Source organism: Panthera uncia (genome assembly GCF_023721935.1).
Source record: "Panthera uncia isolate 11264 chromosome D3 unlocalized genomic scaffold, Puncia_PCG_1.0 HiC_scaffold_8, whole genome shotgun sequence".
Taxonomy (NCBI): Eukaryota; Metazoa; Chordata; class Mammalia; order Carnivora; family Felidae; genus Panthera; species Panthera uncia.
Window position 1 is genome coordinate 50,044,853 of NW_026057586.1, and position 18,055 is coordinate 50,062,907.

The 18,055-nt window shown below is 35.3% G+C and overlaps 1 protein-coding gene across 2 annotated transcripts in view; it reads right to left on the bottom strand.

Annotated features, from left to right (window-relative positions):
• Window positions 1–18,055, bottom strand: part of THOC1 (THO complex subunit 1) — a 61,187-nt gene that overhangs the window by 36,439 nt on the left and 6,693 nt on the right. For both annotated transcript variants that reach the window (XM_049619665.1, XM_049619663.1), the window contains exons 5-9: window positions 16,573–16,691; window positions 15,403–15,451; window positions 14,901–14,996; window positions 6,781–6,863; window positions 4,160–4,233 (exon numbers count right to left, since the gene is read on the bottom strand). In XM_049619665.1, coding sequence (XP_049475622.1) covers window positions 4,160–4,233; window positions 6,781–6,863; window positions 14,901–14,996; window positions 15,403–15,451; window positions 16,573–16,691 — 421 coding nt within the window. The remainder of the gene's footprint in view (window positions 1–4,159; window positions 4,234–6,780; window positions 6,864–14,900; window positions 14,997–15,402; window positions 15,452–16,572; window positions 16,692–18,055) is intronic.

Below are 18,055 nucleotides of genomic sequence, written 5' to 3' on the forward strand. Positions count from 1 at the left end.
GCAATGTTGAAAAAGGAAACCAAAGCAGGAGGCAACGCCAGACTTCAAGCTGTATTACAAAGCTGTTATCATCAAGACAGTATGGTAATGGCATGAGAACAGACACTCAGATCAATGGCACGGAACAGAGAACCTAGAAATGGACCCACAAACGTATGGCTAACTAATCTTTGACAAAGCAAGAAAGAATATTCAGTGGAATACAGTGTTTTCAGCAAGTGGTGCTGGGAAACCTGGACAGCAACATGCAGAAAAATGAACCTGGACCACTTTCTTATACCATACACAAAAATAAACTCAAGATGGGCGAAAGACCTAAATGTAAGACAGGAAGCCATCAAAATCCTCGAGGAGAAAGCAGGCAAAAACCTCTCTGATCTTGGTCACAGCAACTTCTTATTCAACACGTCTCCAGAGGCGAGGGAAACAAAAGGAAAAATGAACTATTGGGACCTCATCAAAATAAAAACCTTCTGCACAGTGAAGTTAAGAATTAGCAAAACTAAAAGGCAACTGACAGAGCGGGTGTGGGGGGGCGCGCCTGGGTGGCTCAGTCAGTTAAGCGTCTGACATCGACTCAGGTCATCATCTCGTGGCTTGTGGGTTCGAGCCCCGTGTCAGGCTCTGTGCTGGCAGCTCAGAGCCTGGAACCTGCTTTGGATTCTGTGTCTCCCTCTCTCTGCTTCTTTCCCAGCTCACACTCTGTCTGTCTCTCTCAAAAATAAATAAACATTAAAAAAAAATTTAAAAGGCAACTGACAGAATGGGAGAAGATATTTGCAAACAACATATCAGATAAAGGGTTAGTATCCAAAATCTATAAAGAACTTAACAAACTCAACACCCCCCTCCCTCAAAAAAAAAAAAAAATCCAGTGAAGAAATGGGCAAAAGACGTGAATAGACACTTCTCCAAAGAAGACATCCAGATGGCCAACCGAGACATGAAAAAAAGGCTCACCATCACTCATCATCAGGGAAATACAAATCAAAACCACAATGAGATACCAGAGACCTGTCAGAATGGCTAACATTAACAACTCAGGCAACAACAGATGTTGGTGAGGATGTGGAGAAAGAGGATCTCTTTTGCACTGCTGGTGGGAATGCAAACTGGTGCAGCCACTCTGGAAAACAGTATGGGGGTTCCTCAACAAATTAAAAATAGAACTACCCTACGACCCAACAATTGCACTACCAGGTATTTATCCAAGAGATACAGGTATGCTGTTTCGAAGGGACACACGCACCCCTATGTTTATAGCAGCACTATCAATAATAGCCAAAGTATGGAAGGAGCCCAAATGTCCCTTGATGGATGAATGGATAAAGAGGTGGTGTGTGTGTGGAGTATTACCCAGCAATCAAAAAGAATGAAATCTTGCCATCTGCAGCTACGTGGATGGAGCTAGAGGGTATTATGCTAAGCGAAATTAGAGAAAGATAAATAGCATATGATTTCACTCATATGAGGACTTTAAGACACAGAACAGATTAACACGAGGGAAGGGAAGCAAAAATAATATAAAAACAGGGAGGGGGACAAAACATAAAGGACTCTTAAATATGGAGAACAAACAGAGGGTTACTGGAGGGTTTGTGGGAGGGGGGATGGGTTAAATGGGTAAGGAGCATTAAGGAATCTACTCCTGAAATCATTGTTGCACTGTAGGCTAACTAACTTGGATGTAAATTTAAAAAATTAAATTAAAAAAAAAAAAAAAAGAAATGGGAGACTACATTTAATCAGAGAATGAGAATTATGTAACCATCGTATGTTCCTTTATTGTTTCAGTTGCCAGAAACCTCACCTCTTAATTAATGCTTGATAGCAACAACAATCTTATTCCAAGTTGCTAATTATAATCTCCTACCTGTAAAAGCTTCTGATCTTTTATTTTTAGTTGGCCTGGTATTTACTGAGGTGCCTCATAGTTAAAGTAGTATTAATATATGACTACTAAGACATTTTTACAGTTGAGGCACTAAAAGTAAAAAAATTCCTCTCCTCTCAAAGTTCCATTCCATGCTGTCCCTCTCTTTTCCTTCAGGGCTAAACATAGAAAGAGTGGTCTACACTCAATGTCGCCATTTCCTTACCTTCCTTTCATGTTTTGACCCACTGCAATTTGCCTTCTAACTTCACCATTCCACAGATACTTTTGGATTCTATATCCAAACAAAGCAAATGTAACTACTTATTATGTATGCAAACCATGACAAATTAGAGGTGAGAGTTACTATCTAAAATAGAATGTTCTGTAACTATTTTAACCAAGATGTTCTGTATCTTGACATATTTTTTAAATGTTGAGCTGATGATTTTATAGAATGTTACACTTATATTTTTTTAATACAAAATTCTTTATTGGTGTATTTAGCCAAATCTGAAATGGACTTCATACTGTAGATATATGGGTAATGTGTTCTTTGTAAATTGCAGTGCCTAAGACAATCTGGTGATACAGTTGGTCACAAAGTAATTCCCCAAACGATCTCTTCCTCCATTCAAAAAATAGTGAAGGGGATTAAAAGGTATAAACTTGCAGTTTTAAAATAAGTAAGTCACTGGGATATAAAGTACGGCACAGGGAATACAGTCAACAATATTGTAACAACTTTGTATGGTTGACAGAGGATAGTTAGATTTATACTGGTGATCACTTCATAATATATATAAATGTTGAATCACTATGTATCCACCTGAAACTAATGTAATAATGCATGTCAACTACATTTCAATAAAAAACAAAAAGGGTTAGAAAAGTATGATTGTGACAGACTGAGAGGCAGCTGAGTATTGAATCCTTGTACCTGTGGCTACTTCATCAACATAACCAAAGGGGATGACTTGTCTATACAGGCTGAGTTTAACTAGACAAAACTACACTGGACAGTTTGTCTTTGGGGGCTCTTTTTACATTTCAGGCTCCTATTATGTTGGAGACTACTACCTTGGCCCTTTAAATTCGATGTTCAGGCAAGACCCCAAAAGTATACTATCCATAATGTCCACGAACAAATAGATGTCTAAAAAAAAACCCCCAAAACACAACTATAGCTAACAATAAATACTGAATAAACACTGTTCTAAGTTTTCCATATATCACTATAGATAACATCAGCAAGTATGACAACAAGGATAGCCACTGTGTATCTTAATAGAACATGTCCAAGCAGCATCTTCTTTAATACTCTCAATGAGCAGGTAGGTGGCACTACTACATTTTAAAGATACTGAAACTGAGTTGCAGGGAAGTTAAGTAACTTGCTTAAGGTTATATGACTAGGATTGGAATTAAGCCTGGAGCCACACTACTTTCAATGCTTCTTTGGAGATACATGTTTGAATCTGAAATCTGGGATGCCAGGAATATGTCTCCCTGTGTGGATACTGGAAACTCTTCCCGACCTTTTGGAAATTTAATTGCAATTAATGATATCTTTTGTCACTGCAGATACCTGGATGTGAAAGTTTTCCTTCCCACCTCCCTTTTCTCTTCTTCATTGCTTCTAACCATCATTAGGAAGAAATAATTTGGAAAGAAAGTAAAGAGTTAGCATATGAGATAAGAAACAAGAGATGGAGCAGGAAGGGGAGAAGAAGGGAAGGCTTCTTATTTCTCCTACTTCATCAAAAAGTCAGCCCATTATCCATAGGCCCTATCCACAGGTCCACAAGGTTAAATGGAAGGAAAAAGAGAGGAGTGCCTAAGTTGCCCATTGTTGGCTTTCCAAATTTTAGGCATACGCATAAAGTAGGCCATGTAAATAATGAACTGTCCACATGCAATTCAGAAACCAACTAAAAGAGTCTATTAGTGATTTAAAATTTGTAACTTTAATATACATAAAAATTACAAATAAATGTATAAGCAGGATTTCCTTCCTTGTCTACATCTTGATGGTAGCTACTGAATAAACACTGTTCTAAGCACTTTCCATATATCACTATACATAACATCAATGAGTATGGTGACAATAGGATAACTACTGTGTATCTTAATAGACCATATCCAAGCAGCATCTCCTATAATACTCTCAATGAGCAGGTAGGTGGCATTACTACATCCTAAAGACAATGTAACTTGACTTACTTAGTACTTAGTCACTAAGGTGTTAGCTTTGTAGATCAAGAAACTTGAACTTCAAAAACTCACCAAGTTGTTGGAGCTTCATCATCTCCCATTTCACCTTCTTCTACATCCATTCCTTCTTCTCTATCCTCAGTATGCTAAATTTAAAAACATGCATAGCCTGTCATGAAGCAGTTGTCAGGCAGAAGGCAAATACTAGAATAACATCATTCATACACTGCTAGACAAACACTGTTAGAAGTCTAGCTGCACTTCTGCCTAGACCTACAGTTAATCTTTAAGGCAACAGGAATTCTATGTGACAGGGATCTGAGAACTCAGAAGCAGTATGACAATGATATAAGATAGCTATGAAGATACAGTAGTTTTAAGACAGTATTTTTCCACACATGGTTTCTAGATTCCTTTGCAAAGAAAGGGCCTATGGCTAAATACATTTTAGAAATATATACAATGAGCTTTTAGAGAACTGAGAAGACCATTAGTATATTAAGGACTCTAAGAATCGTAGTAAATAACTGTGGTTTTGTCCCCAGCTTTAGTTTGACCAAAGAAATCCTCCCCCAACTGCACAGAGAACTCTTATTATTGGGGAATACTTTAGGGTATGCTGAGTGCCTAGCTCTATATTGAGAAATTCAAAATAACAAGTTTACAGAGAATAGTTCAAGAAATACTGAAAGATATATGAAGGCGAGAGACAAGATTTTAAAAAATCTTAAGTCAACATCACTTCCAAATTGATAATAATTACATTTAACAAATTATATAAGGTAGTCTAATTTACAGTGAGATGTTAGTTATATTTAATTGATATTTTTTAAAGATTTATAACTTGTTCCTAAATTAAGAATCGGTGCTGAATGTACAGAAATTTGCCAGAAATCTGGACTGTCTTCTGGATATATCATAAATAATCTTAAAAGGGGCGCCTGGGTGGCTCAGTCGATTAAGCAGCTGACTCCTGGTTTCAGGTCAGGTCATGATCTCATGGTTCGTGAGCTTGAGCCCCACATTGGGCTGCACTGACAGCATGGAGGCTGCTTGAGATTCTCTCCTTCCCCCTCTCTCTGCCCCTACTCCACTCACACTCTATCTCTCTCTCTCAAAAACAAACATTGAAAAAAAAAAAAAAAACCTTTAAAAATAAAGTTGATTATAACTGATGTCTTTTAAAAAATCAGTGGGCAAATGATGGATTATTTAACAAATGGTTCTAATTATACTTGGAAAAAATAAAATTATAACTCAGTTTATTCCATACTCCAACATTCATGCTGGATTAAAGATTTACAAGAAAAATTAAATCATAAAAGCATCAAAGAAAACAAAGGGACTTCTATAATCTGCAGAGTAGAAGCCTTTAGCATTGACACAAGGCCAGAAACAATAAAACAAAAAGACCAAAAACATTAATATTATATCCAGATTTAAAAGTTCTACACAGGGGTGCCTGAGTGGCTCAGTCGGTTAAGCATCCGACTTCAGCTCAGGTCATGATCTTGTGGTTTGTGAGTTCGAGCCCCGCATCAGGCTCTGTGCTGACAGCTCGGAGCCTGGAGCCTGCTTCGGATTCTGTGTCTCCTTCTCTCTCTGCCCCTCCCCCACTTGTCCTCTGTCCGTCTCTATCAAAAATAAATAAAATGTAAAAAAAACCAAAAATTAAAAGTTCTACACAGCAAAGGCACCATAAGTAAAGTTATAAGAAAAACAATAAACAGGAAAAAAAATCAACAAAATGATAGGCAATGAATTAGTAATATTCTGTCTGAGTAGAACTACACAGCAGTAAGAAAAAGACATTTCAACAGTAAAATGGGCAAATGGCAAGAATAGGTAATTCTCTTCCTCACTGCTTCTAATTGTCATGGAAGAAAAATAAATTCCAATAAACATACAGCAAATCCCTCAACTTCATTAATGACCAAGCAATGTAAGTTAAAACAAAGAAGATTTACTTTTTAAGTATATTATCAATTAAGCAAAGATTTTTAAAAATTGATTAATTCCCAGGGGTGGTGTGTGGCTGTGGGTACACATTCTCTATGTATCAATGGTGATAGTATAAGTTTGGGTATAACCTTTCTGAGAAGTAATTGAGTGCAGCTATCAAAATGTGATATATGCATATATTCTGACACGGCAATTTCACTTATTGGAATTTATCTCTAAAGAGACACCTGGATAATTTAGCAATGATATACACAATACTATTCACTGTAATGCTGTTAACAATTATCCACCGTTAGAAATTATCTAAATGCCTACTGACAGCATTGTAATATATATCCACTTGAAAGACTCATCATGAACCATTAAAAAGACACAGATCCAAATGTACTGATGCAGAAATGCATCCATTTTATACTGTCCAAAGAAGAAAATGGATTGCAGAACAATATGTATTATATGATCTCATTTTTGGAATAAAACTACACACACAATAAGTCCTGTAAAGACAGACAGAGAATGCTAAGAGTGGTTATCTTTGGGCCTTGGATTATGGGGTAGCCATACTTTCTATTTTAAATATTCCTATCTGATTTGCATTTTTTGCATAGAACATACATTATGTCTATAAATTAGAAATAAAGGTTTTAAAATTTTTGGTGACTTAGAAGACCTAGTCACAGGAGTTATCTTAGTAACAAAATTATGTTTGTTAAATTTTGTATCAGCCTCACCTTCTGACCCAGGGTGCTTTCCTGCTCATTGGTATTGAAAACAGTGACATTTTCCAGATTAAATTGACTCTGCAAGTTAAGACCTATTAAAAAGAAAAAAAAAAAAAAAAAAAAGATTTTCAAAGCAAATCCACCAAACACCTAAATGTGTTTAAGAATATAACTTTGTTGTCACATAACCAAAACAAAGAAAATGATAAATCCATAATTAAACAAAAGATCAAGTCAGACCCACACCTGGTTTTCAAATCCTTTCTAAAATTCATTTCTTTAAGGTGCCTTTAGAGTATCCAGAATTCTACATATATAACAAATACAGTTGTCCCTGTTATTACTGAAAAATCTAGAGCAATTTTACAGAGTGTAATATGTAGTAATTTATAGTTTTGCTAAAGCACAAATAAAAATTGTATTAAACAAAAAGTGAGCATGTATAACAACATATATAATAAATACGCTGCAGTTAATGAGCACCAGGTTTCTGTCAAAGAAGGAACTTATAAATAAGAAGGGATATTGGTACTGGCTTAAACTCAGAAGTATCAGTATGATCTCATGGTTTTTGTTGTTGGTCATTTAAAAATACATACATAGACACATATTAATATAGATGTGTGTGCATATAGATCTTTCCTAGGTCTGTCCACCAAGTGAACCCAGAGCAGTGATACTCTTAGATATCTAGGACCCAGATCTTGGCTTCTAAATACCATTCTTAAATAAAAGGAATCAGGCTCTTTGGAGAAGTGGGTGATTCTAGGGTTGGGGTAGGGAAAACACAGATGAGCTCTATTTTCTCATACCAGGAAAACATGAAAGAGCTCCCTCCAATGCGCAAAACCAGAACAATCTAAATAAGAAATTAATTACACTATGGGATTATAATCCAGACAATAAAATATCCACAAATTCACACTGAAACAGATGACTGGATTAATAATAAGGGAGAGCAGACAACTCTTCTGCATGGAAGAATCCCAAGTAATAGATGTAGAAGGAATAAAAGAAATAGAAAACCAACAACAGGACAACCTGAAAATCATTGCTGTAGGCAAATTCACTGATGAAAACTAAAATTAGTGGGTAAAGATCTAAGGAGAAAAAGAGTATGTGCACAGCCTCAAAGTATTTCCCTTCAAATATTAACTACAAAGGCAAAGACTGTAACTTAGCAACAAAAAAATATGATGACCAAGGATACCACCACCAGTAATAGTATATATCAACATCATGTTGAAATGATGCAGTGAGAAGGCCACATCACCTCTGTGGTCTTCCCCTAAATCCGTATCCTCAATCTAATTACAAAAAAAAAAATCAGACAAAGTTAAATTGAAGGACATTCTGCAAAATACCTGATCAGTACTCTTCAAAAGTATCAAAGTCATGAAAAAAATAAGCAAAGAAATAAGAACTGTCACTGACTGGGGAGAGTAAAGCAACATAGCAACTAAATGGAACATGGGATGCTGGGTTGGATCCCTGGACAGAAAAAAGAAAAATAGTGATAAAATTGGTAAAATCCAAATAAAGTCATAGCATAGTTAATAATGCTGTACCAATGTTGATTTTTTAGTTTTGGCAACTATATTGTGATCATGTAAGAGGCTAACATTAGGTGAAGGTTGTTAATTCAGGTACTCTCTATATTATCTTCCCAACTCTTCTTTAAGTCTAAAGTTATTTCAGTACAAAAGTGAAAGCGGAAAAAACTATGCTAGATCAAGTCATTAAGCTAGTGAATGAATCTGGTTGCCCATTTAGCACTGACTACTTAAAATACATTTGTCTATTCTCTATTTATTATTCAATATAGTACATGCCCTAATTCTCATTAAATCAATAATTTCAGTCAGACTTCACTACATGCTAAACTACATGTTAAACTGGCTTTCTGAAGGTCTTGGGATATACTCCAGTGAATGTCAAGCATCTACAAATGTTTAACATAGATACTATGAGAAAATATCCCCAAATGCCAACCTCCCTTATGTTAGTGGTAGGATTAATTATACACAGCTTTTTCCTTCATTTTTCAAATTTTCTGAAAAAAGTTATTTTTATAATTTAAAAATTAAATTTAAAAACATTACTTATTAAAAGATGCATAATGTTTAAAGCTATATATTAGCAATATATTATTAGTCTTTCAACCAGTCAATAAAGGAAAGAAAAGAATGGTTTTTTTATGTCTTGTTAATTTAGTAATGCTGTACACTGGAAGAGAGGTCTAAAATGTTCTCCAAAATATGATGAGATCTACAAATAAAGGGGATTAAGAGTACACTTATCTTGGGGCGCCTGGGTGGCTTAGTCAGTTAAGCGCCTCCTGACATTGGCACAGGTCATGATCTCACGGTTTGTGAGCCTGCTTGGGATTCTCTCTCCCTCTGTCTCTCTCTCCCACTAGCATGCCCTCTCTCTCTCACAAAATAAATAAACATTTTAAAAAATTAATACAAAAAAGCACATATGCTTATCTTGATGAGCACTGAGAAACATACAGAGTCACTGAATCATTATGTTGTACACTTGAAACAAACATAACACTGTATGTTAATTATACTTCAACTATAAAAAAGAAAAAATAGAAAAAAAGAAATGCAACAAATAGCATCCTATAAATACATTTGAAATTTTAATTATTTTTAAAATTTTATTTTAGAGAAAGAATGGGAGAGAGGGGCAGAGAAGAGTGGGGAAGAGTGGAGAAGAGTAGGGGAGACAGGGGGAGAAAATCTTAAGCAGGTTCCACACTGAGCATGGAACCTGACGTGGGGCTTGATCCCACAACCCTGGGATCATGACCTGAGCTGAAATCAACAGTTGGATGCTCAATCGTCTGAGTCGCCCAGGTACTCCAATACATTTGAAATTTTAGATAATACTCACAAATTCCCAGGAAAAAGGAAGTTACCAAAACTGTCTCAAGAAAAAAATGAAAAGTCTGAATAGTCCCAAATCCATTACATAAATCAAATCCAGTTTAAAACATTCCCACAACATTCTATTGTTGCTAACTGCTTCCTTTGTAAAGCTTACCAAACATTCAAGAAAGAAAGAATACAAAATTACTCCAACTTTTCCCTTAAAGAAGAAAAATAGGAAAATTTACAATTCATTTTATGAATCTGGTACGAAAATCTAATATCATTATAGGGAAGGAAATTTACAGGCCACTCTCCTTCCTGAACTAAATTCACATTATCTCTAAAAAAATAACATTCAAAATCCAGCTATATTTTAAGAGGAGGCCCTATTACAACTAAATTTGAATTATATAATGTAAAAAAAACAGATGAGAGTGGAGGCTGGAAATAACCAAGAAGGACAAAATTATGGCTGAGAATTGAAACCTTGTTCTTATGTCTTCTATAATTTCCAGTAAAGAAACTACAAATTAGTTCTTATGAAGGGGCATACTTCATTTCACAAAAAAGAGACTTCATTTATCACAGATTTAAATGGCAACTAGGTGTCTGGCACCGTTCTAGGCACAGAGAACACAGAAGTAAACAACATACACACTGAAAATGACAGATAGTGCTAAATACTAAGAAGAGGTTTGAAATTAGGTGGTGATAATGAGGGACTGTGCTGGCAGGTTTAGAATAGATGCTGAAAGAGAGGCTCCCTGAGGAAGTAAAATTGAGACTAACAGCTAAAGTCGGTAGTGTGACAATAATGAACAGGAGGGTCATAGAGGGAAGACAGTGCCAAGGCCCCAAGGTTCAACCGACCCTGGTGTTTTGAAGGCAGAAAGAAGGCAAAATGCCAATTCAATGGGCAAAGAATAGTTTTTTCAATAAATGGTGCTGGGACAACTGGTTATTAATATACACAAAAATGAAACTGAACTCCCACCTCATACAATATACAAAAATTAACTCAAAATGGACCACAGAGCTAAATCTCTTATAAGAGCACACAAGAATAAATCTTTGTAACCTGGGATTAGACAATGATTTCTTACATAGGAAGAGCACAAGCAACAAAGGAAAAAATTGCTATATCAAATTTCACCAAAATATAAAACTTTTGTGTTATAAACAATACTATCAAGAAAGTGAAAGGAAATCTGCAGAATGGAAGAAAACATTTGCAAATTACATATCTGATAAGAGTCTAGCATATAGAATATAATGAGAACTCATATAACTACTTAATAAAAAGACAACTCAAAAATTGGGCAAATAAAATAAATAGCCATTTCTTTAAGGAAGACGTACAAATGACCAGTAAGCAAATGAAAAGATGTGCGGCGCCTGGGTGGCTCAGTCGGTTAAGCAGCCGACTTCGGCTCAGGTCATGATTTCGTGGTCCATGAGTTTGAGCCCCGCGTCGGGCTCTGTGCTGACAGCTCACAGCCTGGAGTCTGTTTCAGATTCTGTGTCTCCCTCTCTCTGACCCTCCCCCGTTCATGCTCTGTCTCTCCCTGTCTCAAAAATAAACGTTAAAAAAAAAAAAAAAAGATGTTTAACATATCTAGTCATTAGGAAAATACCAATCAAAACCACAATGAAATACCACTTTATACCTACTCAGGTGACTATTAAAAAAAAAGGCAGAATTAGTAAGTACTAGCCAGGATGTAGAGAAATTGGAATCCATGTGTATGGATGACAGGACTGTAAAATGGTGCAGCTTTTTCACAAAAGAGTTTCGTAGTTCAAGAATTTTTTTTTTTTCAACGTTTTTTATTTATTTTTGGGACAGAGAGAGACAGAGCATGAACGGGGGAGGGGCAGAGAGAGAGGGAGACACAGAATCGGAAACAGGCTCCAGGCTCCGAGCCATCAGCCCAGAGCCTGACGCGGGGCTCGAACTCACTGACCGCGAGATCGTGACCTGGCTGAAGTCGGACGCTTAACCGACTGCGCCACCCAGGCGCCCCAAGAATTTTTTTTTTTTTAAGCACTGATTATTTGAGAGAGACAAAGAGAGTACATGAATGAGGGAGAGGGGCAGGAGGAGATGGGGGAGGGAGGGGGGAGAGAGGGGGAGGGAGGGAGGGAGGGAGGGAGAGAGAGAGAGACAGACAGACAGAGAGAATCTTAGGCCGGTTCCATGCTCAGCACGGAGCCCAATGTGGGGCTCAATCCCATGATTCTAGGATCATGACCTGAGCCGAAATCAAGGGTTGGATACTCAACCAACTGAGCCACCCAGGCACCCCTCCTCAAGAATTTAAATTTAATTACCATATGACTTAGTAATTCCATTCTAGGTATATGCCAAAGAGAAGTGAAAATATACATCCAAACAAAAACTTATAAACAAAAGTTCACAGCAGCACTGTTCATAATAAACAAAAAGCAGAAACAACCCAAATGTTCACCAACTGACGAATGGGTAAACAAAATGTGGTATATCTAAACTGATAATATTATTTGGCTATAAAAAAATGAAATACTGATACATGCTATAAAATATATAAATCTTGAAAATGTTATGTAAGCTAAGTTAAAAAAAGCTCATCAATAAAAGACCACATATTTCATTATTCTATTTTTTTAATGTCCTGAATAGGAAAATGTACAGAGAACAAGGAGATTATTGGTTGTTTAGGGCTTGGAAGAGAGGGTAAGAATGATGATGAGTGAGGCAGGGGTGCAAGTTACTGGGTACAGGGTAGAAAAAATACTCAAAAATTAGACTGCAGTGATGGTTGCACAACCTTGTAAATATGCTAAAAAAAACCCCAGTGAACTGTATACTTTAAATGGTGAATTGTATAAGTGAATTCACATGTTGAAAGCTATTAAATAAAATAAAAAAGCTATTAAAAAAGTAATAGAAAAGGTGAGTTTCCAGTAACAGGTCAATTAATTCCATAAAAATTTACAGAGCATAAACCATGTTCACAGCAGTGTTCCAGATAATGAAGTACAAAAATGGTTCTCTTAAAACCAGTAAAGAGCTGACAAGAAAGTAAGGGATATGTGGCAAACATCCAGAAGAAAAGTAAGGTAAGCAATGCATCATCAATATTTAAAGCCACTTTTGTCTTGAGGACATTTGCCAAACAAGACAATCAGTTGTAAAATTGAGCTACTCTTTTCATAGCTTCCCAAAGCTAGAATGTTAAAAGTAAATCAGGGCCCAAAAGTGATGGGCCCACCCAACTATCTTCAAGGCTGGAAACCTGTAGCACTATACCCTCAGGTTAAAATAAACCAAACTACAGCCCAGCACCAAGTCTTCTCAATGATCTAAGGAATTATAGGCCTTAAAGCGGACTGGATTAAGGTAACCCTGGACTGGTGATAGCTTCCTTCTAAAGGCTCCTGGCAAAAGCAATGAAAACTCTATCTGGAGAAAACTATCTATCCTAGGCCTCAAAATCCCTCAATATTTTCTCAAATATAATACCCAATACTAACCAGATACACAGATAAGAAATCCTGAGAAACAGTAGAAACAAACCCACAAAGACTTCAGATACTAGAATGATCAGACACAGACTATAAAATAGAAATACTTACCCTGGTTAAAAAACTAAAGAAAAAGTTTGAAACTATGAGCAGGGAATAAGAGACTAGAAAGTGATATAGCAGACTTAAAAAAGACCTTCAACAAATGAAAAATAAAATACAATAGAATGAAAACAATAACAAATTAAAAATTAATTTAGGAGCTGATCTTTCATAGCTGAAGAAAGAAACAGTGAACCAGAAAACCATTCTGAAGAAATTATTCAGAATGTGATACAAAAAGACAAGTAGATAAAAATATAGAAAGAATAAGAGACAGAGGATATAGTGACAAGGTATAACAATGTTCCCTGGAGTTCAGAAAGAAAAGAAAGAGACATACACAATATTTGATGAGATAATGGCTGAAATTTTTACAAACTGGACAAAAGACATTAATCCACAGATTTAAGATTTCTACAGAATCCCAAGCATGATAAATAAAAAGAAATCCACAATAAGACACATGACAGTAAAACCGAAAAAGCCTGAAAACAAAGATAAAAAATCTTAAGAGCAAAAACAAAAAAACATTTAGATTATCTTCAAAGAAGTTAGACTGACATTTGTGTTGTCTAGAGAACATGGAAGATAGAAGACAAAGTAATGATTATCTCCCACAAGATAAAATCCTGTGTCTAGTGCCAACTTAGAATCTTTTATCTACTGAAATCATTCTTCAAGAATAATGATTTTCAGACAAAATACAGACCTTCACTAAAGAAAAGTTTAACAGGGAAATTTTCCACAGATAGAAGGACAGAAATACAAGCAGTAAATACAATGGTAATCTAAATTAATCTTGATCACATTAAGTAGGAAAGAAAAAACAACACAGATCTAGCATGACAAAAAAGAAAACACACAGAAACCATTGCCAACATATACTATGGGTCTCTTTATGTGCAGGCACTGTTGTAAGTGCTTCACATATTTTAATTCATTTAATCCTCACAACAACATACGAAGTAGGTGGTATAACAGCCTGATATTAAGGAAAGGAAGACTGAGGGAAAGAGGTATTAAAATCTGGCATATTTGAACAGATTGTGAAAGGCTCTGGAGAACTGGTTATATTTCATTTCTGGATTCTGCCAGTAGTTACACAAGTAATTGATTCAGAATAATTATAGTATACATTTATTTTACGCACTTTTCTATATGAGTGCTGTATTTCACAATGAAAAATGGTAAAAGAAATGAGAGGACATAATTGTGTCTAAACGGTAACGACTGAGGGAGAAAATGGAAGTGGAAAAATCAGCATGCATTATAAATGAAATACAGACATGGTAATTCATATCTACATACATGTGAATCAACTGCACATTTTTATGATTAATAAGCTTGGAACTTAAAAAGAATTACTATGTAATTCTTGATCATCATAGTAATTACAAATTACCATGTTGTACATCTGAAACTAATATGATACTATGTCAACTATACAAAAAAAAAATCAGTGACTTCAAGCATTACCTATATGATGCATTAGGAACAGTATAATTACCAGTAAAAGAAAATAAAGTGACAATTTCCTATTAAACTTGTGAGAACTATTTTTCTTATTACCATCACAACAGCTTCTGAATTAAAAACTGAGAAAGATTTCCCTTCACAACATTTCTTTAATGCATAAAAGTTTACCTGATTTCTCAGATAAAGGGAAAAGCCTGGCCAAAAAGAGTTGAATTCGTCCACAGAAGACTGTATTCTGGGATTTTGATAATCTTCTTAGGAGATCTAACAATATATGGAAATGAAGGTTATAGGAGATCATTCTATGTTTATTACAACTATACCCAAATTTGTTAACCAGCCTGTCAAGAGCATTTCCCTAAAGCAATAGTTCTCAAAACTGGGGTACAAACTATTGTCATAAAATAAAGCACTAAAAAATTAGGAATGAAATGAGTTTAGCATGGACAAGATAAATTTTACTAATTTTTTTTTTTTTTTTTGGTTTTAAGTTTATACGCCAAACAAGAACAGTTTAATTTAAAGTGAATGATCAGTTTTAACAAATCAGTCTGTTATAAAAATGATGGTACTAATCTATTTTTAAAAATTTTATCACTTGTGTTTAATTCAACCACCTGTTTCTCTAACCACATTTATGTTTTAACATGATCATTTACTAATTACTTACCATTGCACATACGTAGTAGATAATTTTTTCCAGCAGAATAGAATGTATTCTGAAATTAAGACAGAAATTATTACTACTGTTCAGAAGTTGTTGCACACTCTTTGATGATAAGTTACAGGAAAGAAGGTATTAAAGAATACTAACATGGGAATGTAAGCTGGTGCAGCCACTCTGGAAAACAGTATGGAGGTTCCTCAAAAAAATTAAAAATAGAACTACCCTACGACTCAGCAATTGCACTACTAGGTATTTATCCAAGGGATACAGGTGTGCTGTTTCGAAGGGACACATGCACCCCTATGTTTATAGCAGCACTATCGACAATAGCCAAAGTATGGAAAGAGCTCAAATGTCCATCGATGGATGAATGGATAAAGAAGTGGTATATGTATACAATGGAATATTACTCGGCAATCAAAAAGAATGAAATCTTGCCATTTGCAACTATGTGGATGGAACTGGAGGGTATTATGCTAAGTGAAATTAGTCAGTTAGAGAAAGACAAATATCATATGACTTCACTCATATGAGGACTTTAAGAGACAAAACAGATGAACATAGGGAAGGGAAGCAAAAATAATATAAAAACAGGGAGGGGGACAAAACATAAGAGACTCATAAATATGGAGAACAAACAGAGGGTTACTGGAGGGGATGTGGGAGTGGGGATGGGCTAAATGGGTAAGGAGCACTAAGGAATCTACTCCTGAAATCATTGTTGCACTATATGCTAATTCATCTGTATGTAAATTTAAAAAATAAAATTAAAAAAAAAAAGAACACTAACATGCACTGAGTTTACAATGCCACTTTTACTTTTTCCCCCTCAAACATTTTAAGCAAAATAGATATTTTCACATATATAACAAAACATGTTACTGAGTAACTGTTTTAAATATGAAAAGTGTGCATTTTCCAGTTAATTGTTACTACTCAAATTTTGTTAAACTTTTTCTTCCCACATGACTCTTAACTTGGCTCCCCAAGTAAGACAGTGTAATTCCCTCATAAGGACAAACTTTTCAGCAGTCACCAATATTAAAAATAAGCAAAAAAAAAAAAAAAAAACAAAAACAAAAAAAAAACAACCCAAAAACAAAAAAAACTATCCTCTGAACTCTGAATCTGTAGAAACATAATGTAATCATAAAAAGAAACTAAGGCACTTACTGATTTCCAAGTAGCAACATTTTTTTCCACAAAAGTGAATATCGTGTCACACTGATCCAAAGGAAGACAATCCAAAACATCTCCCAATAATACAAAAGGTGTAGATGCAGTACAAATACCTTCAAGTGGAGCACAAGCCAATTTAAAAATTTAAAAAACTGTACAGTAAATAGCCCATGCAAAATAATTCTGAAGAATATCTTAACAGTATACTCTCTCACCCCTAACAAATTTTTTAAAAGACAAGAAATGGAAGCAACCTAAAAGTCCCCAATATGGGACATACTTAAGTAATTTTTGGTATGTGCGCTCAATAATGATGATGATAATAATTCTTGATAATACTTCTAGAGCATTTACTATATGTCAGGCACACTAAGTAAATACTTTATGTATACTAACACATTTAATCCTTATAACCCTATGAGGTAGATAATATTACCTCCAGAATGGGAAAACTGAGACACAGAGAAGTTAAATAACTTGCCCAAGGCCATAGAGCCAGTAAGTGGTAGAGCTGGGATACGAACCCAGGCAGTCTGGCTCCACAGTCTGTTTTCTTCACCACTAAGCTATTCAAAAGAATATAATGCAGCCAATTAAAAACGATGGTTATGACGACTATAACTTGGAAAACGCTTATGATATAATGTTAAGTGAAAAAGGCAGGATTCAAAACTGTACGTATTATATGGTTACAATAATAAAAGTTTTAAAAAAGACTAGAGAAACTAAAAACATATACCAAAATGAATGGTAGTTTTTTAAAGTAGAGGAATTATGAATAGTATTTTCCCATTTCCTCATTTCCAAATGTTCCATAATGTTGTTAAATATCATTCTGATTTGAAAAGATTACCTTCAAAAAAGATAATAAAAAAAAGTTTGATACTGATGTCAACTATTATTAAACATTTAAAATAAAAGCACTGTTTGAAGGAAAAAGATGATATAGTAAAAAGCTGTTTATTTCAAAATTCAATGTTATTTAACTACAGCAATAAATTTAAAAACTTTTTAAAGAAAAGGTCACTTGGACTAGCTAAAAATACTTTAATCTTGCTGCTCATTCTTCCTTCTCTCTTAAGGAAACACTTACTAGCACTTGTTAAGTGTTTTAAAAAAGTAGCCATTTAAGCACAGTATGCAAACAAAATATCTAGGGAGCACTGTAAGCCCAAAAGGCTGCAATTGATACAGTATGTTCAATTCAAAAGAAAGTATTATTTCCAGCTCTACTCTGCACTGGTATGATGCCATCTGCAATGTGATGTGAGGGATACTGGCCAAGAACCAGTGGGTGGCATAAGGCAGCAGATTTCAACTCAATACAAGGGAAACCTGACAAAACTAAGAGAAATCAAATTAGTAAGCTCTATCAATGGGCGTATAGGCTGGATGACCACCTGCCAGGGATGTTACGGGGGGGGGGGGGGGGGGGAGGGCGGAGAGGCCAGAGATGGACTAAATAACTAGAAAACTG